The sequence below is a fragment of the Pelodiscus sinensis genome, chromosome 5, assembly GCF_049634645.1.
Source record: "Pelodiscus sinensis isolate JC-2024 chromosome 5, ASM4963464v1, whole genome shotgun sequence".
In the NCBI taxonomy this organism is placed as follows: Eukaryota; Metazoa; Chordata; order Testudines; family Trionychidae; genus Pelodiscus; species Pelodiscus sinensis.
In genome coordinates, this window is record NC_134715.1 from 87,142,126 (window position 1) to 87,167,719 (window position 25,594).

General features: G+C 45.7%; 1 protein-coding gene across 12 annotated transcripts in view; it reads left to right on the top strand.

Annotated features, from left to right (window-relative positions):
- The window catches only part of FRYL (FRY like transcription coactivator), a 389,109-nt gene that overhangs the window by 127,323 nt on the left and 236,192 nt on the right, over positions 1-25,594 (top strand). The window contains exon 1 of one of the 12 annotated variants that reach the window (XM_075930449.1): positions 6,114-14,123. The exons of the other annotated variants lie outside the window; for them this stretch is intronic. Coding sequence (XP_075786564.1) covers positions 13,836-14,123 — 288 coding nt within the window. The 5' untranslated portion in view covers positions 6,114-13,835. Of the gene's footprint in view, positions 1-6,113; positions 14,124-25,594 lie in introns of those variants that run through there. 12 annotated transcript variants of the gene reach the window in all.

Sequence of the window (25,594 nt, forward strand, 5' to 3'; positions counted from 1 at the left end):
AACTGCTGAGAAAAAAGGCAGTCAAAGCCGAAGACTGATTGTTCTCCACTTACAAGGCACACCCAACTAGTTGAAAAGAGAATTTCTGCTTTACTATTCTGCCTAATAGGAAGTTAGAAAAGCACTTTCCTCAAATGCTCCGGTTCCTTTATATCACCACCAGAAGCACAGATGAGTGGTTATTAAAACCAGTATACTCAGTTCTTCTGATCCAAAAGAACTAGCCACACACCCCGGTTAATATATAACATAGATCTTATCCAGAAACCATACTTCTGCCAATCTAAAATATAAAGGTTTCTTTATAAAAAGAAAGAAAGGTGAGAATTAAAATTGGACAAAGGAATCAAATACATAAAACATTTGCAAAGGTCTTGGTTTCGGCTTGAAGCAGTGATGGCATAGACTACTGGCTTAACTCAAGTGTCTGGTTACTTCTGAATCATTGGAAAGACCTTATTCCCTTTGTTAGAATGCTCCCATTAGTGTAAGTCCATTGTCCAAAGGCTGGAGTAGGAAACAGGAAAAATGGAGGAGTTCCTTGGGCTTTTTATATCTTCTGACATGTGGAGGGAATCCCATTTTTCTTACTTGTGGAAAAGTAGAGTAACAAGATGGTATTCAGTCATGTGAGCCATCACATCGGTAAATCACCTATTTATGTATGACTTATTTATTTACGAGTGGAAGCCATTGTCCGCATGCTACTTTGAACTTGCCCAGGAAGTGTCATCAGTTGTGGATTGGCCTCTTCCAAGGCCCATTGTTGGTCAAATACTCTTTGATGGGCTATTCAAGTTTAATAGTCCCTTCACAATATGCTGGCCAAATGCTTCACTGGTGCTACTCAGAATCAAACAAATTGAAATATACGTGCATAGCCAAAGGTCACAATTTCCACTATTATAATGATACATGCATAGAAATAGATAATCACAATTAACAAATCATGACCTTCCCATAGACACCTCCCTTGGTAGACTTTCTACAAGATTTGTTGCAACTGTATGACAATAGTTGGAACAATGATTTTGTCATTTTAATCATATGATGTCACATACATTAACACTGCATGTTAAAGAGCTGGCTTTTGAGAGAGGCTGAGCTTGGCTAGCTAATGCCGTTGGCTTAACCAGATGTATTATGTCTCTTCCTTTCTTTCTCTGTGATAACTGAAAGACTTTCATGCAATGTTCCAGTTGACTAGTAAATGTTGTTCTCTTTTTTGAAAATGCATCTTGGTGTTACTACAAATACTTCCTGATGTGCATCGATCCCTGAGGAGTGTAAAAGTCTCAGTCTAGAAGACCGTCTTAGTTGGACTGGTTGGGCAGAGCTGACAGTGAAACAGAAATGCTAGAGTTCACGGGCTCAGTCTGTGAGACAGTTGGACTACACGTCCTACACTGAAGGTAGAGTGGGACACTTAGAAGGGTTTGGGACACTGGAGTTCCTCCAAAGGTCTTTTTAAAAGCTGGAGTATAGCATAGGTCCCATGAAAACATCCTCTGACAAGCATCCCAACTGCCAGTCCTTCCTGTGGAGATGCAGGATCAAACTGCACTTTTTAGAGCATCCACGAAGACAGCTTCCACATCAGGAGTAGAGACACCCAAGACTTCAAATGGTTTGGGGAAAAAAATCCTACTAGCTCTTGCTGAAGTGGTTCTTGCACTTTTATATTCATCTGAAATGTGGGGTCACTTGTCATCTCTGGTCAGAGGAGACCAGAGCCACTAAGGGCATCAAGATAAAGAACCCTAGGAGATGTACTGTTTTGGCCAGAAATCCACATAGTCTTCTTAGCCCCTCATTTTTCTCAGTCAGAATCTGTGTTACTGGTATTCCTCAGCTTGAAGGATGCATACTTTCACATGCCGATCTTTAGAGATCACAGATGTTTTCTTCAATTTAGGGTGGGACATGAGCACTACAAGTTTTCAGTCTTCCCCTTTGGCCTGGCTTCAGCACTATGGGTATTTACAAAGTGTATGGTGGTGGTAGCAGACTGTTGGTGCAGGGGTGTCCCAATTTATCAGTATCATGATAACTGGCTGGTCAAGAGCAGCTTTACAGTCTCAGGTTGAAAGAGACGTAGTGGTTCTAGACACCTGCAGGTGCTTAGGGCTCCTAGTGAACAACAAAAAATCCATGTTAGTACCAGTTTAAAGGATTAATTGTGGTGGTGCTTGACTTGACCCATGTGAGAGTGTTCATTTTCCTAGACAGATTTCTAGCCTTGGCAAGCATCATAACAGAGGTGTCTAATTTTCCCCTGACAGTAGCCAGGGTCTGTCTGTCTATTGGACCATACGGCTATGTGTACATATATAACCTGTCAAACCAAGTGCTGCATCAGTTGCTGGTGTTGGCTTATTCCCAGTCCTGGGAACACTTGGACAAAGTTGTCACAGTCCCGCCACAAAACCTTACTGCCTTGCAGTGGTGGACCACTCCAGAAAAAATTCTGGAGGGAGTCCCATTTGACACCCCTGCTCCTTCCCTCAAGCTGATGTTGGATGCCTCAGATCTAAGCTGGGATATTTACTTTGGTGATCTCTGGAGGAGGCAAGATTCCACATAAATATCAAGGAGCTGGGAGTGATTTGTCTAGCCTTCAGGGTCTTCCTGTTGTGCATGTTGGGTAAGGTTGTACAAGGCCTCATTGGACAACATGGCCTTGATGTTCTACATTAACAGGCAGGAAGGGGTTTGTTTGTCAGCTCTGTGCTGAGAAGTGCTCCTTCTCTGGGATTTCTGAATTAGTCAAGGCCTCCAGATGGAGGCTAGCCAGCTCCCAGGAATTAACAATGCCCTAGCAGGTTGCTTCAACAGAGACTTCTCACCAAAAGCGCTCGCTCTATCCAGAAGTGGCCTGTGCAGTCTTGCAGAGGGAGTTTCCCTAATAGACCTGTTTGCCACCATCCAAAGCAGAAAGTGTTAGCAATTTTGCCCCCTGTGGGGATTGGGCAGGGGCTTTCTAGCTATGAGAGGGACATCAGCCATGTGAAAGCACAGCGAGATACATGTTATCTGTTTTGAAAGTCTGTGGGTTGAAATGGCTTGATGCTTTTGGAGCAGCCAGTTATAGCTACAGATAGACATGAGGAATTAGTATGATTTGGTCCTGTTGATGTACTATCACAGAGCTCTGGAAAAGTCCAAATGTAGAGCTTTTTCTCCAGTTGCACAGACTGTGGCTTTGGGAAGAACACAAGTAAGATACTTAATCCAAACAAAATTCCAAAAGTACCTGGGGCGGGAGGGAGGGGAGTGGAGAAAGAGATTTTGCATGATATCTCAGTGTCTCCTTATAGCTAAGAAATGCATTACATGGAGGTTCTCTTATGTGCATCTGTGGCTCACAAACTTTTTTGGCCAAAGCGATAGCAACCAGGAACATGGTTTTGAGGAAGATGGTGGATGGAGCACTCTAAGCAGGACTCAAAATGATGTTCTAGAAATCTGTGAAAGAGGATGCTGAGGTCTATGCTGGAGCAGGTTCTCTAACCAGTGGGTAGGCATGCATAAGTCCATTGAGAATTTGGGTACCACTGGATAAGAGAAGATAAAAAATTATTTATTAGTGGATAATATGCAAACCTTGCCACCAGATGGACCTTAAGTGAACTGAGAATCCAGACTGTTTTAATTGCAGTAGAAAATAATTCAGAATCTTTGATATTGGGACTAATAATTTTGCACCACACCTATGCTATGTTGAGATGTTCATATCGAGAACCTGCTCCATTTACAAGAATAAGCTTTCCTCACATAGTGCCCTGCTCTGTGCCAGGATTTCCTAAACACGAGAGGAACAGTCCATTACCATTGCACTCAACCAGACATTGTCCAGGCTGCAGAACTTTGCATCTTGATGGAATAGTGGACTCTGATATTATAAGGACAGATATAGCCAATCCAGGGATCTTACTCGTGGTTGTGCAGACATCCAAACAATCTTTCAGCAAGAATGGTCTCAGCCATAGTTAGCTATGAGGCAGAGTTTCACCTAACCTCATGTAATTTTGGAAATCACCTTGGGGACAAGTCGTGAGAAGAAAGGTCATGAGGACAAGGTCGTGAGAAGAAAAAAATCTCACAATCCTCTCTGACCAGGCCCCCAAATGAAAGAGAGGGAAACATATCCCTCAGAGGTGTGGCCCCCAACTGAGAAGCAGGGGGAAAAAACTCACTCTCCTCAAGCTCCAGCCCCCAGGAATGGGGGAGGCACTGAAGTTGGGGTTTACATCTAGAGCTGGATTAACTCTTCTGCGGGTCTGGTGCAATTAGATTTTTTTGGGGCCCCAAAGCTCTTGGATGGGGCCAAAATAAAGGGTTCAGTGTGTGGGAGAGAGCTGCCAAGGAGTGGGTTGCGGGTAGAGGTGCAGGGTCTGGGCAGGAGGGAGGGTGCAGAAACAGACTGGGGGTGAGGTTGTCAGCACTGGGCAGAAAGGAGGTTTCAGAAGCAGGCTGGGGGTGAAGGTGTGGGGTTTAGGCAGGAGTGGGCAGGGCATTAGGGCACAGGTACTTCAGAAGAACACAGGTACTCCCCGCGGCTCTTCCTCTGCTACCTCATTCCCTTCACTCTCATTGGCCACTGTTTCTGGCTAATGGGAATGACAGGAGGGTGTGCCTGCAGACAGTGCTTCGCTACAGCATGCAGAGCCACTTGCTCCCACCTATTAGACAAAGCCCACAGGCCCAATTCAGTGCTTTGATTGGGTACTTGTGGCTCATACTGCTGGGGATGGGGGTGGAGGGCGAAGGGAGGCGAGCCCCAAGCCTGGCATGCTGGATCATGGCGAGTTGTGGGCCAGATCCATACTTTGGGTGGGTTCCCCACCCTTGTTTATGTTCTTGTACAGGAGGAGGCACAGTGTACCTGAATTGCCACATTGGACACTGCTATTGAAGATATTCTGACCTTGCATGCATGAAGTGCATGCACATTAATAGTGAGATCCACACTGATAACTTAATCTTGCAGAGTCACAATTACTGTTGGGTAAGCAATAGAAGACTCAACATATGGAATTAACGTTATATAGTATGTTAGATACTGGTTTATTCATTGTATATAATCTTTTATTGAAGTTAGTGAAAGAGTATAACATCTCATTGACGTCAGTGGAGGAATATTACAATATCCTTATTGTGAGTGATATGTTGCAGGTTTTTATGGGAGTCAGTAAACTGAAAGTAACCATTAAAAATCTTTAATTTTCTCCTTTTACTGAAATTTACTCTCAGGCATCTGCTATTGTTATGACATTAGGAACAGAATAGAGTCGAACATAGTCTTGTACTCTGGAGTTGTTTCTTGTCCTCTGTTCCTATATCTTGTAAACATTTTAAATAAGACCGTATACATTCAACAGTTCAGTCATCTTCCAGATCAAGAGTATCCTTTACAACAGCAAGTTGACCATCCCATTCTTGCAAATGTGGGTACTTCACTTTCACATTTTTGTGTAGGTTGTGCGCCCCACGTTATAGACATGTAGGATAGACAGTCTCTGCCACTTAGAGCTCTCAAATGAAATAATTCAGAGAGAGTATATTGGGCATACAAATATTTTGAAGTACTATAGGAATCTTATAAATTGTCGCTTTTCAAAGGCTTTATAAACGAAATATGCGAAGAAGCTTAGGCCACATCTACACTAGCAAGCTTATAGTGGCACAGCTATACCAAATGAGCTGTGCTGCTGTAAGATTGAGTACGTAGCTGCTTTATGCTAACTGGAAAGAGTTCTCCAGTTGACATAATTCATCCACTTCCAATGAGCAGTGATAGCTATAACAGTGGGAAAGCGTCTCCTGCTGACGTAGCGTTGTCCACACTGATACTGCTGTCATTGTAACTTCTTCGAGCAGTGTCCCATGGGTTCTCCACTGTAGGTGTCGGGCTTGTCCCAGCGCTGCAGATCGGGACCTTTTCGAGCTGTAGTCTGCCGGACCGCGCATGCGCGAAGTGCAGCTCGTGGCTTTTCGCACTGTTTGAGTGCACGCAGTCCGGCTCCTGCCAGTTCCTCCTGACCATTCTCTGCGGCAGACGGACTGATCGCTCTCTCTTTAACTCCTGTTACAAAGAAAGAGAGAGAGAGCTTATTGTTAGTCTTAGTATATAGTTACAGTTATAGTTATAGTTGTTAACTACAAATGACTAACAGTTCCAGTTTAAAAAAAATTTTTTTCCTTCAGTAGTTATTAGTTTCTGTAAATAGTTTCAATGCTTGGTTTTAAGAAATGCTGTGACTTCTGCGAGGCAATGCCTGCCTCCGATGGCCATTCCCTGTGTGTCAGGTGTCTCGGGGAAGGCCACATACCCCAAAAATGTCCCCATTGCTCAAAGCTCACAGCCAGAGCAAGAAGCGATAGGGATACCTTCTTGAAAATCTTGTTATTTGTCAAAGCCCTGCAGCCCCAAACCCAACAACCAAAGGGGCACGCAGAGCAAACCAAGAAAATGAAGAAGAGACCATCTCCATCGTGATCCCTTCCACCTTCACGGGTGAGCATTGATGATAAGCCAGGGACCTCAGGGGCATCTGCCACACGCGGCGCTGGAGAGCCAAAAGTAAGCCAAAGTAAGTTGGCTCCAAGCCTCTCCATATCGGGCTCCACGGTCTCAGCTGTTCGCTCGGTCTCCAAACCACCTCCCAGGGATCTCCACAGCTCTGAAACCTTCTCTCAGTGCTGTATACTCCCTGGCACCAAGCCGCTCCCCGGCCCCAACTCGCTCCCCAATGCGGGCTCCGGCACCAAGCCACTCCTTGGCACAGAAGCGCTCATCGGCACCAACTCATATTCTGGCACAATCGCCAGTTCAGAATCGCTCTCCGCCCTGGCACATGTGGCACTGAGACTCCCCTCACCTTCAAGACGCTCTCCAGTGTCTCGATGCTTGCTGGCACCGTGAAAATCGGCACCAAGACCACCGGCGCAGAAACGCTCTGTGACACCTGAGCGCCCTTTGTCTTCCATAAGCTCACCGGCACCGAGTCAATCGCCGACACCTAGGAGTCTTTCACCTCCTTCACGCTCGCCAGTACCGAGACACTGATCACCGGCGAGGTGTTCACCGGCACCGAGACCTAGGATCATAGAATACTAGGACTGGAAGGGACCTCGAGAGGTCATTGAATCCAGTCACCTGCCCTCATGGCAGGACCAGATACTGTCCAGACCGTCCCTGATAGACATTTATCTAACCTACTCTTAAATATCTCCAGAGATGGGGATTCCACAACCTCCCTGGGCAATTCATTCCAGTGTTTGACTACCCTGACAGTTTGGCTACGTCTACATTGGCATGATCTTGTGCAAAAACTCTTCCAGAAGAAAGCATCTAGACTGGCATGTGCTTTTGAACAACAGCATCATTGCCAGTGTAGATGCTCTCTTGCGCAAGAAATTCATGTGGCCTGTTTACACTGGCCTCTTGCACAAGAACAGTTGCACAAGAGGGCTTCTTCCTGAGCGGGAGCATCATAGTTCTTGCACAAAAAGTACTGATTTCATACATTCGAACGTCAGTGTACTTTTGTAGACAGGCAGCAAGTTTTTGTGCAAAAGCAGGTACTTTTGCGCAAGATCGTGCCAATGTAGACACAGCCTTAGGAACTTTTTCCTAATGTCCAACCTAAACCTCCCTTGCTGCAGGTTAAGCCCATTGCTTCTTGTTCTATCCTCAGAGGCCAAAATGAACAAGTTTTCTCCCTCCTCCTTATGACACCCTTTTAGATCCCTGAAAACTACTATCATGTCCCCCCTTAATCTTCTCTTTTCTAAACTAAATAAACCCAATTCTTTCAGCCTTCCTTCATAGGTCATGTTCTCTGACCTTTAATCATTCTTGTTGCTCTTCTCTGGACCTTCTGCAGTTTCTCCACATCTTCCTTAAAATGAGGTGCCCAGAACTGGACACAGTAGTCCAACTGAGGCCTAACCAGTACAGAGTAGAGCGGAAGAATGACTTCACATGTCTTACTCACAACACACCTGTTAATGCATCCCAGAATCATGTTTGCTTTTTTTTTTTTTTTTTTTTTTTTTGCAACAGCATCACACTGCTGACTCATATTCAGCTTGTGGTCCGCTATAACCCCTAGATCTCTTTCTGCAGTACTCCTTCCTAGACAGTCGCCTCCCATTCTGTATGTGTGAAACTGATTGTTTCTTCCTAAGTGGAGCACTTTGCATTTGTCTTTATTGAACTTAATCCTGTTTACCTCAGACCATTTCTCCAATTTGTCCATATCATTTTGAATTCTGATCCTGTCCTCCAGAGCAGTCGCAACCCCTCCCAGCTTGGTGGTATCTGCAAACTTAATAAGTGTACTTTCTATGCCAATATCTAAATTGTTGATGAAGATATTGAATAGAGCCGGTCCCAAAACAGACCCCTGAGGAACCCTACTTGCTATACCTTTCCAGCAGGATTGTGAACCATTAATAACTACTCTCTGAGTACAGTTATCCAGCCAGTTATGCACTTTATAGTAGCCCCATCTAAGTTGTATTTGCCTAGTTTATTGATGAGAATATAATGCGAGACCGTATCAAACGCCTTACTAAAGTCTAAGTATACCACATCCACCGCTTCTCCCTTATCCACAAGACTCGTTATCCTATCAAAGAAAGCTATTGGATTGGTTTGACTTGATTTATTCTTTACAAATCTATGCTGGCTGTTCCCTATCATCTTGCCACCTTAATTAGTGTTTACAGATGATTTCCTTAATTACTTGCTGCATTATCTTCCCTGGCACAGAAGTTAAACTGACTGATCTGTAGTTTCCTGGGTTGTTATTATTTCCCTTTTTATAAATGGGTACTATATTTGCTCTTTTCCAGTCTTCTGGAATCCCTCCTGTTTCCCATGATTTTCCAAAGACGATAGCTAGAGGCTAAGATACCTCCTTTATCAGCTCCTTGATTATTCTAGGATGCATTTCATCAGGCCCTGGTGACTTGTAGGCATCAAACTTTTCTAGGTGATTTTTAACTTGTTCTTTTTTGATTTTATCTTCTAAACCTACCCCCTTCCCACTAGCATTCCCTATGTTAGGCATTCCTTCAGACTTCTTGGTGAAGACAGAAATAAAGACATCATGAAGCATCTCTGTCATTTCCAAGCTTCCTGTTACTGATTCTCCATCCTCACTGACTAGTGCACCTACCCTCTCCTTGGTCTTCCTCTTGCTTCTAATGTATTGATAAAAAGTCTTCTTTCCCTTTATTCCCTTTACTCTCCGCCGAGATGTTTGCTGGTACCGAGTCGCCCTTCTGCACCGGGTCAGTCGTCGGTGCAGAGGCGCCCCTCTCCATCAAGGCGCTTGCCGGCACCGAGGTGTCCCTTGCCTTTGAGATGCTGTCTGGAACTGAGGCGATCCTCTCCCTCCAAACGCCCGCCGGGTCCATCACGATCGCTGGCACCGAGATGCTCTCTATTGATAATTGCCCCTTCGGCATGCTCCTCGGTGCCAGAGAGCACTTTTGCACCGTCTTCCTCAGTGGAAGTTAATTCCCCGTACAGCAATCTCCACTCCAACTTCCTCTCCACCGGAGCTGCTGTTGCCATTACCTATCCAACACAGAACCAAAATACTACCATCTCTGTCTCCAAGCCCAGAATTCTTGCCTGAAGTATGGTCACCATCTCCAGCGTATTCTAGGTACTCTCTTACCCGCCACGCTTCTCCACAATCAGGACATCACTACCGTCACAATCGTCGGTCATCCAGCTATACCACCTATTATAGAGAGAGGTCACAGTCTCCTAGATCACCCACACTTTCAACCCACTCCGACTATTATAGACGGTACCGGTATTCAAGGAGACACCTCACCCTCGGATGATCTCCACCAGTTTCAAGAGCTTTTTAAAAGAGTGACAGAGAGCCAAAAGGTGCAAATGGGAGATGTGCAACAAAAATAGTATCACCTCCTCCATAACATCAAGCAGTCTCACCAGCCCAAAATCTCACTGCCATTAGATGAAGCTATTCTAGAGATAGCTGATGATATTTGGCAGTTGCTCGCATCCACCCCAGCCACGAATAAAAAGGCGGATAAAAAGTATTTCGTCCCCGCCAAAGGGGTGGAGTTTCTTTTTACTCATCCACAGCCCAATTCGTTGGTTGTGGATGCAGTACAGCAGAAAGCGAAGATGCCCCAACATAAGCCTACTGCTGCGGACAAGGATAGTAAACACCTTGATTTATTTGGCTGCAAAGTATATTTCTCCTCAACACTCACTCTACATATGGCCAACTACTCAGCACTGTTGGCGAATCACAGTTTTGACAGTTATGCCAAACTTGTACCACTGCTGGAACATTTACCAGAGACCAAATGGGACATCTCAAAGGCAGTGATACAAGAAGGATACGCAGCCTCCAGAACGGCTTTACATATTGCCCTGGATTATGCCAGGGCATCCTGGCTGCAGCAGTCGTCTGCCCCAAGGATCTTTTATCAAAAGTCAAGGATCTATCTTTCGACAAGCAGAATCTCTTTTCCGACAAGACGAACCAACTCCTCCACTCAGGAAAAGATTCCAGGACTACTTTAAAAACGTTGGGAATGTACATGCCACCGTACCACCGGAAAAGATATGCTCCTTATCAAAAGCAAAGACCCCTTTTCCGGCAGCCTCCTCCATACAGACCACATGAACAACAAAGGGGTAGACAACGCCAACAACGAAGACGCCCACCACCTAAAGCGTCTACCCAACAGGGTAACAAACAGCAGGTTTGATGCTCCCGTCGAGTGACTGAGATGCATTCCCACTATCACCGTCTGAGTGTTACAAAGGCGGTCTTCCACCACCGCTTGAGACCATATCTCCATTGATGGGCCTACATCACCAACAACAAATGGGTTCTTCAAACAATTCGTCTCTGTTATACCATTCCATGCACGTCGTTGCCTCCCCCTTTCCCCCCTGCCCTGTCCCTTTTCAGGGACCCATCTCACTAGTCCTTGCTCAGGCAAGAGGTCACTCGTCTACTCGCTATCGGTGCAATAGAGTCTGTTCCGAATGAATTCAAGGGCAGAGGGTTTTATTCCTGATATTTCGTAATGGAAAAGAATTCGGGGGGATGGAGGCCAATATTAGATCTCTGCGGTCTTCAACCATTACCTACAAAAACGATGATTCTAAATGGTTACCCTGTCTACAATCATCTCAGCACTTCAGAACGGGGACTGGTTCACGTCCCTCGATCTCCAAGACGCATATTTTCACATTGATATTCATCCGGCACACAGGAGATTGTTTCGCTTTCAAATTGGCACAGACCATTTCCAGTACAAGGTCCTGCCGTTCGGTCTCTTGTCGGCTCCACGGGTTTTCTCCAAGACCTTTGCTGTAGCGACTGCGTATCTTCGTCGTCTAGGCGTGATGAGTTTTCCGTACCTTGACTGCTGCCTAATCAGAGCTCAATCATTGGAGGAAGCACGCCATGCCACAGACACCACACGCTTAGTCTTCGTAGCGCTGGGTCTCATTCTCAATTTTCCGAAGTCCTTGGAACCGCAGCAATCAATACAATTAATCGGAGATCATCTCGAATCTACACGCGAGCGAGCTCTCTTGCCGACAGCAAGGTTCCAGGCAATACAGGATTTGATCCAGATTTTGCTAATCAGCCCAATGGTTTCCATACTACGATGTCTACAACGTATGGGACACGTGGCTTCCACGACGTATGTCGTCAAACACACAAGGCTATGTTTTCGCTGCCTTCAACATTGGATGGCAAAGGTATGCCCCCCCAAATGTCCACGACGTATACACACGGCAGTAACGATTCCCACTCACGTCAAAGTGTCACTAGCTTGGTGGCCTGTTCCAGGCAATCTAAGGTCGGGCATGCCCTTTCATCGCCTTCAGCCGTTAGTACAGCTTACAACCAATGTGTCACTCATTGGATGGGGCGCTCACCTCGGGCATGAGCAAATACAAGGCCTGTGGGCTCTTGATGAATCGTTGATGCAGATCAACTTTCTGGAACTCAGGGCAGTGTACAACGCCTGTCAACTCTTCTTCCCCATCATTCGAGGACAAGTCACACGAATCCTCACTGACAATATGATCGTTTATTATATAAACAAACAGAGTGGAGCCAGATCCCACTCTATGAAATCTATGCAACAGTCACAATGTTTTTCTAATCGCAGAATATCTCTTGGGCCAGCACAACCTCACGGCCGATGCCCTGAACAGACATTTTTCTCTCAACCGTGAGTGGGAGCTACATCCCAAAGTAATTTCTGCGATATTTCAATGTTGGGAATTTCCGTCAGTAGACCTATTTGCTACTCATCACAATGCGAAGTGTCTTCAATACTGCTCAAGAGCGGGAATTGGGAGAGATTCCAAAGGTGACGTTTCCTCTACAATTGGGGTCGTCACCTACTATACCCGTTCTCTCCCCCCCCCCCCCCCCCCCCACACACACACTTCTAATAGCCAGGGTCGCGGAGAAAATAATCCAAGATGAAGCCATAGTGATCCTAATAGCCCCCTCTTGGCCACAGTAGACATGGTATCCTTCCCTCCATCACATGTCGATACGTCCTCCATATCCTTTACCGACACGATACGATCTGCTTTCACAGAATCACCGCTCCCTGCTCCATCCACAGGTAGATCATCTTGCACTGACAGCGTGGTACCTAGTTGGTTCCATCGGTCAGAAATAGCATGTTCACAATATGTCAAATGCATATTACTAAACAGTAGAAAGCCATCTACGCGAACAACTTACCTGTCAAAGTGGTCTCGCTTCTCATTGTGGTGCTTCCAAATGAGCCTGGATCCAACTTCTGTACCCATACAACGCACCCTAGACTACCTGGAGCATCTAAAAAATTCTGGCCTTACTTGCGCTTCCATTAAGGTACATGTCGCTGCGATAACCGCTTTTTACCACCCTGTCAAGGGATACTCAATATTCTCCCATCCATTAATGGAAAGGTTCCTGAAAGGTAAGTCCAACTTGTATCCACACCATACCCACCCTGCAGACCCTTGGGATCTTGAAATGGTCCTGAATGCTTTGATGGGTAAACCCTTCGAACCCTTAGCGACATGCGACCTTCATAACCTATCCATGAAGGCCATTTCTTGCTGGCAATTACTTCCGTGAGGAGAGTCAGCGAACAAGCTGCTCTATCAGCTTCACCTCCATATACGATATTCACCCACCAAGGGGTGATATTGTGTCCGCAACCACGTTTCCTCCCCCAAGTGAATTAATGAGCCTATAGTTTTGCCTATCTTTTACCCCAAACATCCTTCGCCCGAGCATGAGCGCCTACACACTTTGGACGTGAGACAAGCGCTGGCCTTCTATATCGAAAGAACTAGACCCTTCCAAAAGGCGGACTCACTACTAGTATCAATAACGAAATGCTTTAAGGGCCGTCCATTATCCGCACAACGCATCTGCTCCATTATCGTGCAGTGTATAAGAAGTTGCTATAACCTGCGAGAAAAACCACTGCTGTCGACATTGAGAGTCCACTCGACTCAGGCTGTTGCAACATCCACTGCTTTCCTTAAGGGAGTACCATTGAGAGATATTTGTAGGGATGCCACGTGGTCGTCCAACTTAACCTTCGCTAGACATTACGCCATCCCCAATCTCCTAATACCAGATTCAGTGGTGGCGTCAGTGTTGTTATCCACAGTTACGGCACATTAGCTCCGAACCCTCCTCTATACGTGAGCTACTGCTGTATGTTCACCTACAGTGGAGCACCCACGGAATACTGCTCGAAGAAGAAGTAGTTGTTACTCTCCTTGTGCAATAACGATGGTTCTTCGCGATGCATGTCCCGTGGGTGCTCCACAACCTGCCCTCCTCCCCTCTTCGGAGTTTCTCTATTTTATGTCTTTCAGATCAAGAGGCAGGAGGAACTGGTGGGAGCCGGACCGCGCATATTCAAATGGCACGAAAAGCCACGAGCCGCACTTCGTGCATACACGGTCCAGCAGACTATGGATGGAAAAGATCTCCGATCTGCAGCACCAGGACAAGACCGACACTTCCAGTAGAGCACCCACAGGACACGCATCTCGAAGAACATTGTTACTGCACAAGGTGAGTAACTTCTTGTTGCACAGAGGCGTTTCTTTTTCACATCACTGAGTGGCATGTTATACTGACACAAGTGCTAATATGGTCTCCAAATTAGTAATGTTAGGTGAAGCTTCCTTCCCACCTGTTCTCTGAGGCCCTGCCCCTGCTCCACTGCTTCTCCAACACCTCACTTTGTTCACGCCATCCCCCTTCTTCCCCATCCTCACTCACTTTCACCAGGCTGGGGTAAGGATTTGGTGTGCAGGTTCTGGTCTTGGCCCAAGGGGTTCAGAGTGTGGGAGGGCCTCTGGGCTTAGCCCAAGGTGGGGGATTGCGGTACAGGAGCAGCTTCAGGGTGCAAGCTGTGGGAAGGTTTTTAGATGCAGGGGGAGGTTCAGGGCTTGGATGGGTTCAGGATACAGGCTCTGGCTGGGCACTGTTTAACTGAGATGGCTTCCAGGTGGTGGAACAGTGGTGTTAAGGTAGGGTTTTTCTTCAAGGCTGTCCCTGTGGGTGCTCCACCTTAGGTGTTTTGGTGCCTAAACACGCCCGGCCAGAAGAATTCTATTGCAGTGTTTGTGGATAGACTGTTCATGCATACACAGCAGCGGCTGGTGCACAGATGCTCCTTATTTGCTGCTTGTTTATATATTTCCCGCCGAGACGGGCGTTCACTTATCTCTGCTACCTGGTGGGAACGCGGAGTACTTCAGGGCATTCTTCACACAGCCCTGATTGCTGCAGTGAATACAGCGAGACAGCTATTTCGCTGGGACAGCAATCTGACCAGACGTAATCTCTGGGTTTTTTTCCTGCATCCCCATACACAGTATTTCAGCGGCGATGTTAGACAAAGCAGCTGTTGCTGCTTCAGCTGTGAGCTCTGCAACGTCTATACAGTCTAAGAGGATAAATGCAGATGCTATCAGGAAATCCCCTTCACCCAAGAAAGGGTGATCCTACAATTCCAAGCCAGTTCTGTCCTCTGTGGGGGCTCTGGACAAGAGCTTGCTGGGGTTGCGATTACCCACTGTGCCCCAAAAGTCCCAGGACCTGGCAGAAAAACTAGAGATAGCCACTGTGTTGACCCCGCACTCAGCCACTGATAAAAATAGCATGTCTATCAAAACCTCATGCTTGATTCTGTCAGCGTGTGTGCTTAACCTGCTGCCTGACAAGGCAAGAGGGTCACAGCCACAGTACCCCCTGGCTCCTATTGGCTCAAACTTACTCTTTTTTTACATCTACGGACCAGCTAAAGGTTCTCACTACCCACTACTCTGCTTTTCGGTACTGACACCACTCTGAAACTTGCCAGGTTCTTTCCAGGAAATGTAACCGCTCCTGCACCTCCTTCATATAGTGAGGAGGAAGCTCTGTCTCTTTCAAATGCTGTTTCATCTAGACACTCCTCCCCTAGGAGGAGGAGGACACCTCTGCCACAACCAATGATGCCTCAGTGGCAACCTGGTTAGTGCCTACTGCCTCTCATACTCATGCCTCCTGCTTGGCCTTACTGGGACCCCTGGGCACCTCTTACAATGCACCAGCAGCAGCAACAATATTACCATGCTGGTCAGGCTCACTCGAAACACTTTGGCGACCTCCCTAGATGTATCTGAAGATCAAACTGACTCTGATCGTTCTTTTAGTGATGATTCATCACACCTGTCAACTCAGCTGGTCTCTTCTCAGGAGAATGCCCTCATGCCACCTCCTCCCTCAGCAGGCAATGATTCCAGGGCAAAAAGGTGAACAGAAAATTGTATGTCTCCTCTCACGGTGTGGAGTTCCTCTTCATATACCCTCCTCCTGCCAATTCCCTCATAGTAGGTGCTGCCAACCAGAGAGCCAAACATACCTTACCAAAATCCACTCCTGACAAGGAGTGGAAATGGCTTGTTCTCCTGGGTAGGAAAGCCTATTCGTCTGCCCCCCTCCAGGAACGCATCTCGACTTATATGGCTATGCTGGCAAAATATACACATCACATTTTTTAACAAATATCTACTTTTATTAAGTACATTGCAGAACAAAAAAGGGAGCAGTTTAAAGCAAACACAAATGAGGGCTCCTTAATAGCCAGGACACCCTTACAGGCCTCCCTCAACTCTGCTGACACCGCCACTTGTTCCTTCGCAGCAGCGGTAGTGATGAGAAGAGCATCCTGGCTCCATATATCTGGCTTTCCAAAAGAGGTTCAGTCAAGGGTTGAGGACCTCCCATTTGAGGGCCCAAAGCTTTTAGTGGAGTCCACCAACACTTTGTTGCACTCCCTGAAAGATTTCAGAGCCACCCTTCGCATGCTGGGCTTTCAGGTTCCTGTGCAGAAGTTTAAACAAAATAAGGGCTATACTCAGTGATACAGAGTTGCCCTGTTTACTCAACCACAAAGGCAGTATTACCAGAGAAAGCAACATCGCCAGAACAGGAGAAAGTTCAAGTTGGGATTCGTCAAATTCATCCCTTCCCTCCCACCTTTCATATTGTTCCAATAGCCACACAATGCCTAGCACCATTCTATCACCATTAGTGCCTCATAACATCTGACAAGTAAGTGCTGGCTGTCCTAAAGAACAGGTACTGCATACCTTTTCTGTCCTTTCCAAAACCCCAGCCACCCACCCCATCCCTTTTCAGTGACCTATCTCACGAGACCATCCTGTGCCAAGAGATTGACCAACTGCTCTCTATCAAAGCATCAGAACACGTTTCCCACCAATACCGCAACACTGGCTTTTATTCCTGGTATTTCTTCACAGAAAAGAAGCTGGGGGATGGAGGGCAGTCTTAGATCTTAGAGGCCTCAACACGCATGACCTTTCCAATGCTTCCACTTGGTTACCCTCTCCACCATTATTCCCTCCCTCAACAAAAACAACTGGTTGGTGACTCTCGATCTCCAGGATGCATATTTCCCTGTGTCTATCCAGCCCGCGCACAGGAAATACCTCAAATTTATTGTGGGTGGACAACGTTTCCAGTACGTTGTACTCCCTTTTGGCCTCTTCACCGCACTGAGGGTATTCGCCAAAGTACTGGCAGTAATCACAGCTCATCTGTGCAGGCAGGCAGTGTCCATCTTCCCATATCTGGACGACTGCCTGATAAGAACCGACTCCCTTCAGGAGGCACAAGAAACAGGCAGTACCACAATGGAACTCTTTCAATCCCTAACCCTCCAGATAAACCTCTCAAAATGTGAATTCCAACCAACCCAGGTGCTGGAGTTTATAGGGGCTTGATTAGATTGCACCACTGCCATTGCTTCACTGCCCCATGAAAGATTCCTAGCTATACGGGAACTTATCCATCTTCACTGCACAGCTTCTCAACTACCTGCCAGAGCCTGTCTCCAGCTTCTAGGCCACATGGCAGCAGCCACCCCTGTGGGCCCTCATGCAGATTGCATATAACACCACTACAGCTTGGGTTCAGCACAGTATACAGACCAAGGAGAAACAGCTTCCTCAAGCTGGTCTCGGTGCCACTCACCATCAGGAAGTCACTCCAATAGTGGTTGAATCCACAAAACGTTTGTGCTGGGGTCACCTTCCGCAAACCAGCTCCCTCTTTACTATCACCATGGATGCATCCCAGTTAGTCTGGGGAGTCTACCTTGGTACCCTCACTATACAGGCCCGATGGTTGCCCACAGAGACCACTCTGCACATCAATATCCTCAAACTCTGTGAGGTATTCTATACCTGCCGGCATTTCTGAGACCATATCTCCAATTGCACTGTGTAGATTTTTATAGACAACCAGGCTTCAATGTTTTACATCAACAGGCAGGGAGGGACCAAATCTTACCCCCTCTGCAAGGAAGCAGTCTATCTCTGGACTTGGTGCATTGCACACAGTAGAACCTTAATTGCCTCACACTTTGCAGGTAAAGACTACATTACAGTGGATTTTCTCAGCAGGAACTTCTCCAATCACGAGTGGGAAATAGATCCCCCTATTTTGCCCCAAATCTTCGCTTCGTCATAGCATGACGATCTCATGTAAGATTGTCAGTGCTTTTCTGGAAGTACTATGCTGCTCCCGTTCAGGCAAAAGTCTTTTTCCGAAAGACTTTTGCGCAAAAGGGCCAGTGTAGACAGCACAGTACTGTTTTCCGCAAAAAAGCCCCGATCGCGAAAATGGCGATCAGGGCTTTTTTGCGGAAAAGCGCGTCTAGATTGGCCACGGACGCTTTTCTGCAAAAAGTGCTTTTCCGGAAAAGCATCCTGCCAATCTAGACGCGCTTTTCCGAAAATGCTTTTAACGGAAAACTTTTCCGTTAAAAGCGTTTTCGGAAAATCATGCCAGTCTAGACGTAGCCTTAGAGAAATAGAACTAGAAGAATCTTGTTTGGGGGATAAAGGTAATATGCTATTTTTGCTGTGAATGCAGAATTCATCTATTGACCCTAGCTATTGAAATTATTCACCACATATATGCACATTCATGCACACAGTTCTATGGATGGAATATAATTATCAGCCTCCGTTGCACAAACTAGTCCACTGGCCATGTGGTCTATACTAGAGATGTAAAGGGTTAACCTCGCCTTTTAAGGGTGATGCTTACAGTTCTGATTAACCAGTAGAGTCTGGAACAGCTCCCCACCCGCCCTGGATGGGGGGGCTACTCCAGCCCTGCAGGGCTCACTGCAGGCAGGGGCTTCTTTGACCACCACCACCCCTTCCCGCCGCAAGTTCTTTGCTATAGCACCTGGGAAGGCTTCGCTTTGGGCTCTTCAGTATAAAACTAAGCTTTGTACAGCAGAACCCACAGTGCATGTACCATGAAATGGCTTAATCTTAGCAGTTATATGGTTACCTTTTTAAACAACTTTTTACATCCTTAGTCTAGATATGAGGAGAGAAACTGGTCATGCTGGTGTGCACCATTTCTCCAGGAGGATGATTGCAGAACCAAAAGACCTGACCCTATATTTCTGCACCCATCTTTTTATATGTTTTAGTCTATAGAGGTTGTCCTGTCCCATTGCCCCAGAGCACTGTATGACCATGAGTCATCAGTTAATGGCAGATGCGACATGGAGCTTTTGTTTCTCTCTCTTGAGTGGGTTCTTTTGCAGGACTCGCTCTCATTGGCAGCTGGTCACTGAAACAGGCTGGCATCCCTGACTGATCCCATTTCACACACAGCCACATTCACACTTTTAAATGAGGTTACAGATGCACAGCTAACTTTAAACAGAGTTAAGATAGTACAGAGTTTAAAATGGGGTTTTAGTTATAATATGGACTACAATGTATTAACAGTTTAAAATTGGGTTTTAGTTGTAATATATAAAAAGTTACAACAACAGATTCTTCAAAGGCAATTTTAAAAGGGTAATAACTTCATCCGAAAGTGATTAACACTGTGTCATTTATAAAATTCCATTAAAAATTGGTCTACAACTCATGAGGTTATATAACATCATATTGATAGATATAATTCATTAAAAGGGTAGTTTAGTTCTTCACCCCTCAACTGACCTGGCCCCCAAGTGAGAGAGAGAGAGGAAAAAAAGCCTCTCAGATATTGCCGCCCCTCCCCCCCATCTGAGAAGCAGGAATACAAAGATACTCCCCTCAAGTTCCAGCCCCACAGGGAGGAGGGAGGAGAAGGTTCTGAGGCTCAGGACCTATCTCCAGGCTGGATTAATTTTTCTGGAGTTGGTGGATTTTGTTGCTCCCCTCCCCCCATTCTCTGGGCTGGGGCTAAAATGGGGGGTGAAAGAGGGCTGCCAGGGAGCAGGCTGGGCGTGAGGGTGTGGGGGGTCTAGTGGGAGGTAGGATGCACGAGCAGGCTGGGAGTGAGGGTGCAGGAGTGGGCAGAGGTAGGAGTGATTGGTCTGGAATGGAAGAAGGGGGTGCAGAAGTAGGCAGGAATTAAAGGTGCAGGATCTAAGTGTGAAGTAGAGTTCAGCAGCGTGGGTAGATGATGCAAGGTCGCGTGAGAGAGAAGTGCAGGAATGGGCTGGGTGTGCCAGGTCTGGGAGGGAGGGAAGGTGCTCGAGCATGGTGGGGTGGTGGTGCAGGGTCCAACCCCCCCACTGTTGGCTGTGATTCCTGGCCTATGGGATTGACAAGCAGCAGTACCTTCAAAGAGTCCTTCCCTGCAACGTGCAGACCTTCATGGAGGTGCTTCCTCCCCCATGGCAGGCCGAGTCCATAGGCCCTTTTCAGCCTGCAGCTTGCTTTGATTTGGCCCATGAGGCTTGGGGCTCTTCTTTCCCACCTTCCTCCACGGTGGCACAAGCTGTCTGGCTCTGGTACTCCAGCAATAGCATCCTTGAGAGTGGCAGGAGTTCCAGTGCTGGCTCGCACTGCTGTGTGTGTGTGGGGTGAGCCCCAAGTATTGCAGGCTAGATCAAGGCAAGCCATAGGTCTCCCCCCTCCCCCATTGTAGATATTGTGGAAAAAAAATTAGTTATCTGGGAAGGATTGGTTCACAAAGCACAGAAATGTTTGTGAGAGAAATGGGACATGTGGATGGTCTTTGACAATCAGAGGAGTTGGGGGTGCTGAAGTAATAAAAGGAAAGAGCAGAGAAGTATAGGAGCATAGTTTGAGGTGCCTTGAAGAAACATTTACAAGAAATGTAAATGTTATGCAGTGAAAAAGCAGGAACCAGTGGCATTTTCCAAGATGGGGGGGAAGAGCCTGTGATCAGAATGACAGGCAACAAAAAGATTAATTATTTTATTTTGAATGCACGGATGTGGGCTGCTGCTGGTGGCAGTTCTGCCTTCGGAGTGGGGTTTGCAGTCAGCTTCCCTGCTGTGATGGCAGCACTGCAAAGAGTAGTAGCAACTTTGAGAACCCTCCACTCCCCAAAAAAATCTCCTTTGTGAGTCCAGACTCTTACAATTAACATCATGAAATTTCAGATTTAAATAGCTAAAATTGTAAAATGTATGATGTTTAAAACGCTATCACTATGAAATTGACCAAAATGGACTGGATGTGGGTAGATTTCTAGTCCTAAGTTGTTCACTATGTATTTGTTGTTCAGTGAGTTAAGCATATTTTGGTGAGTCAATTTGATTACAAATTAATTTCCCAAAGAACTCCACACCTTTTTATTTTTACACTGGAGCCTTTTTTTACACATACTGTGAAAAGTATATTCACATATAAAAATAGTCATTCATTTGCCATGCAGGGATGCTATCATGTGGTGATTTTAAATTGCATGTAGCAGTGTTTAGCATATATTGGAACTATGAAAAGTTTTCTAATGGTTTTTCCACTCATTATATATTATTTCCATCGACACAAAGGGACTCTTATTCCTATTACTGTAGAAGAGAGATGATTTTCTGATTTGTTCTGTTAATATTTGGTTGGGGATGTTAAAAAATACTGCCAGGGTTTAGATGACTCAAGAGATGGAATGAAAATAGCAAATCAAAGAGACATCATTTACGATATTTTTTAGGAATTCTAAGAGTAGTATTACAGACATATGTGCTACAAGTGATTTTTTTCTATATTTTTAAATAAGCTCTTTATGCAAGACTGAGTACGCTATAGATTTTCTAAATCTGTAACCAGTGTATCTTTGCTTTCTCTCCTTAAGTCACTGCCTGAGGAGCTGTTTGCAGACCCATCATGTACTTCAAATACAGTCTTCTCTTATCTGTTTGGTGTCCTTATAATAGAATTAGGGATAAGGGATGTCAGCGTGTATGATAAGCCTAGATTTATTGGTTAATCCTGTCGACTCCAAGCATCTCCCCCCCCCCCCCCCCCGTTGCTGCCTCTGTATCAGAGGAGGGAGGGGAGGGGAGAGAGGTCGGAGCTGGTGCCTGTGGGGAGCTGGCTTTTAAGCCAGCTCCCCATGAGCACCGGATCCGATGGCCCCACATACTCCAATTCTGCTATCTCTGATAGGCAGCAGCACGGCGGATGAGGGGGGCAGACGGGAGCTGATATGTGCGCAGGTCGACTTCGCAGACCACCTCCCCCTCTTTGCTGCCTTCTCTTTTTAAGCCAGCTTTTTCCCCACCCCTGGTGCTACTGCCTCTATCAGAGGCAACAGTGGCAGGGGGAGCAAAGGAGGCTGCCATGGCGCCTGCCACACACAGAGACTGCTCCTCAGCAGCAGTTCCTGTCCACAGGGAGTGCCAGAGCAGCCTCTGTCCACAAGGAGCTCAGACCTCCGATGGACAGGGGTTGCTGTCACGGAGCCCCCTCTGTCCACGGGGAGCTCAGGCTCCTCATGGACAAGGGTTTCTGCTGACCTGCACTGCTTGTAATATATCAGGTTGTTTGGTGGCATTGCTGAGAGGGTCAAATCAGGATAAATTGCTCAGAACCAGGGCTACTTGCAGCCCAAGACTCGGGTCCTTCCTATAAGGCAGCAAACCAATCGCACACAGCACTTCAGCTGCTACTCTGGCCAGCAAGAAGCTCACAAGTAAATCCCCTTAGACACCTCAGAATTCCCTGTGCCACAGCAGCACCACAGCTTACACTGGTGAGAGGTTATAAAACCAATCTCACCAACTCTGAGCAAGTTCTCCCAGTCTGAAAGGACCCAGGTCAATTAATACCTCAGATCTTACCCAAAGAGCACCCTGTGCCAATCCTTTAGTGTCTAAAATCCAAAGGTTTATTAATAAAAGAAAAAAAAGGCCGAGTGATTTTTTTTTTTTTTAAAGGAAGCACATTACATATACCTATCACCAAGTTCTTAATGTAGGCTCTTAGCAGAGTTGTAACAGAGTGCCACCTCAAAAGTCTCCAGAGTATGTCCTATGTCAGGATGGGTCAACAAATCCTTCTGGACTCTCTGTCCTTACCAGCGGAGAGTAAGAGTGAAGACAAGATGGAGGCACTCTCAGGATACTTTTATAATCTTGCCCATGTGGCAGGAAATCCATTGTTGTCCTGGTAGCTCCCAAATGGAGCTGATCACATGATCAAATGACCTGAACATGTTCTTCAATCAATATCAGCCATGATGTACTTGCTGGTTTGCAGGTTTCCAGACGCATTCCTTATGTTTTTATCAGCAACCTTGAGAGCCTTTGTCTATGCCATTCACTGAATAACCATTCCTCACAATAGGTGATCCACACCTATTGATGTCTCCCAGACAACATTTAAAATACAAGTACAGAGCCCATATTCATAACTTTACATATAAAAATCATACAAGTATATGAGTAGCATAGCATAAGCTTTCATTAGACACCTCGCTTGTCCCCCTTTGCACAGAATTTGGGGCAAACGCACAACAGTGAGTGTAACAATGACCTACAGTTTCCTATTACAACCCAATAATATGACATGGGGTGGTAGGCAGAAGGCAGTCTGTGCTAGGAGGCGTTTTTTAAATCTGCTCCCCTCGCAGACCAGCTCCTGCCTGGCCCTCTACACTGCTGCCTCTGATGGAGAGGCAGCAGTGTGGTATAGCAGGGTGCTCCCCAAGAGTGGGTCCGGGAGTCCACTGGCTTCCAGCCCCGACCTCGATAACTATCGAATAGTTGTGTAACCACTAATTTTTTACGTGGTTACATGACCATTCAGTTACATGCTATTTAACATCTTTATTAGGGATGTCAGGGGTTAACTGGCTTAATGGTTACTGGGCAATTTGGGTAGGAGGCTCTCCAGCCTGACCAGAGCAGCCTCTGCCCACAGCAGGGATCGCTCCAGCTGTGGCCCACTGGACTGTGCAGCGGGTGGGGAACACTGGAACCTGGACAGAGCAGTCCACTGTGCTTAGGTGGGAGGCAGCTGTAGCCTGGCCAGGCCCTCTGCCTGCCTCCCCCCACCCTATTTAAGTGGTTAACCCATTAAACAGGATTTTATATCCTTAAGTAGAATCAAATTTTTCTGTAATTTTAAAGAAACCTATATGTTTGGATTTTTGTTCAGTTTTGATTGTGTTGTGAGATCTGTACATATACATAAGATTCTATTTAACACAGTTGCATGAGAAATTCCATTAACCCAAAATAATATATTTGATGGTTTACTTTCAGTGTGTATACTCCCTGAAGCGTGGTTTTAATGCAGATGGAGGTTTTCTTTAAATCAAGTTCTTTCATTCTCTCTCTTTAAGAAGCTTCCTATAAGTGTAAGGCATTTACAGGAAAGAAAATTGTATGTTCTTCTAAAGTTACAGAAACAATTTTGGGATATCCCCTAGTTTGTTGAATAGATCTTCCTTTACCTTCCTACCTATTTTCCTACTTACCTGTATTCAGCTTTCTTAACTGAAGTTTATTCCTCTTTTTTTACCTGCTTAGTTTCAGAACTAGAGAACTTTTCCCACCTCCATTACTCCTGTGATTCAATACTGAGAGACAAAATTTCAGCTACCTTCAAAATCAAGTTAATCGGAGTCGAGCAAAAACCACTGGCAGAGTGTTCAGGTTAGAGGTGTTAAATTTAGTTTAGCTCAGGATCAGCTGTGTGGTGCAGCCTTTTGAAGCGCCGCCATCGCATTTCACACAGACTCAGTGTGGCACTGACGCTTTGAAGTTACCCCCTTTTCCTCCCCTCTTGCTTCCTCTATCTGATAGAGGCAGCAAGGAGTCGGGGAAGCAACTAGTCAACTATATTGTTGACTATCTAAAAAGCATTTGCTTATTGGATAGTTGACTAGTTGACTGGTCCTTAACATCCCTAATCCAAACGCTATATCTGGATACAAGATGAGCTGTGAGACGTTGAAGAGCTTATGATTGAACCTCTTTGTCTTAGGGGACACTGTGCATGCATTCTAACTTTCTGTCTAATGTCTATTCTTCTTTTCACCTAAAAGAATCGATCCATCCAGAGCACAATTAGCTTTTATTGCTTTGGTAAAACCACTGAAACTGTGAGCCAACAAGATCCTGTTGTTACTAAAAATCCTAAAAGTTACAATCTCCATTTGCTGTTGGAGAATTGGATTAAAGTATCTGGGCTGGCATAGAATATTATTATAGAATATTATTAAACAAATGTAAGAAATTATAAGCTTTATCCAGAAGTTATTTGCATGCTTCAATGTCATTTTAATATATAAAGACTCCAGAATCAAAATTTCATTCTTTGCTTTACTGATTGAAAACAGGTTGTGGAGACTTTGCCTTTTGAAAAACGAAGAATTTTGGCAGGATTTTCAGTTCTAATAATATTTTCATTGCCTTTCTGCTTCTTTTTTTTTTTTTTTGGCAAATCCAATAAACCCCACTTAACACCGTTGTCTAGCAGTACTGCAATAAAATTTTAACTGTATGCATATACACATAAGCATATTTATATAACTTTCCTTTTAGCCTTTGTCTCATGGGAAAGTCACCTGCATACCTTCTGGGAAATGATTTTCCAACTGACTTTTCTGGCATTATTCAGTCATTTATGATATTTACTTAGGGTGGAGAACTTCACCTGTGTACTTACGTTTACAGGTAAGCGTACAGTTCTTGTACGTTAAATCATAAACCATATCTCTCTGATAATAAACTGAATTCACATCCTGGTGAGCGG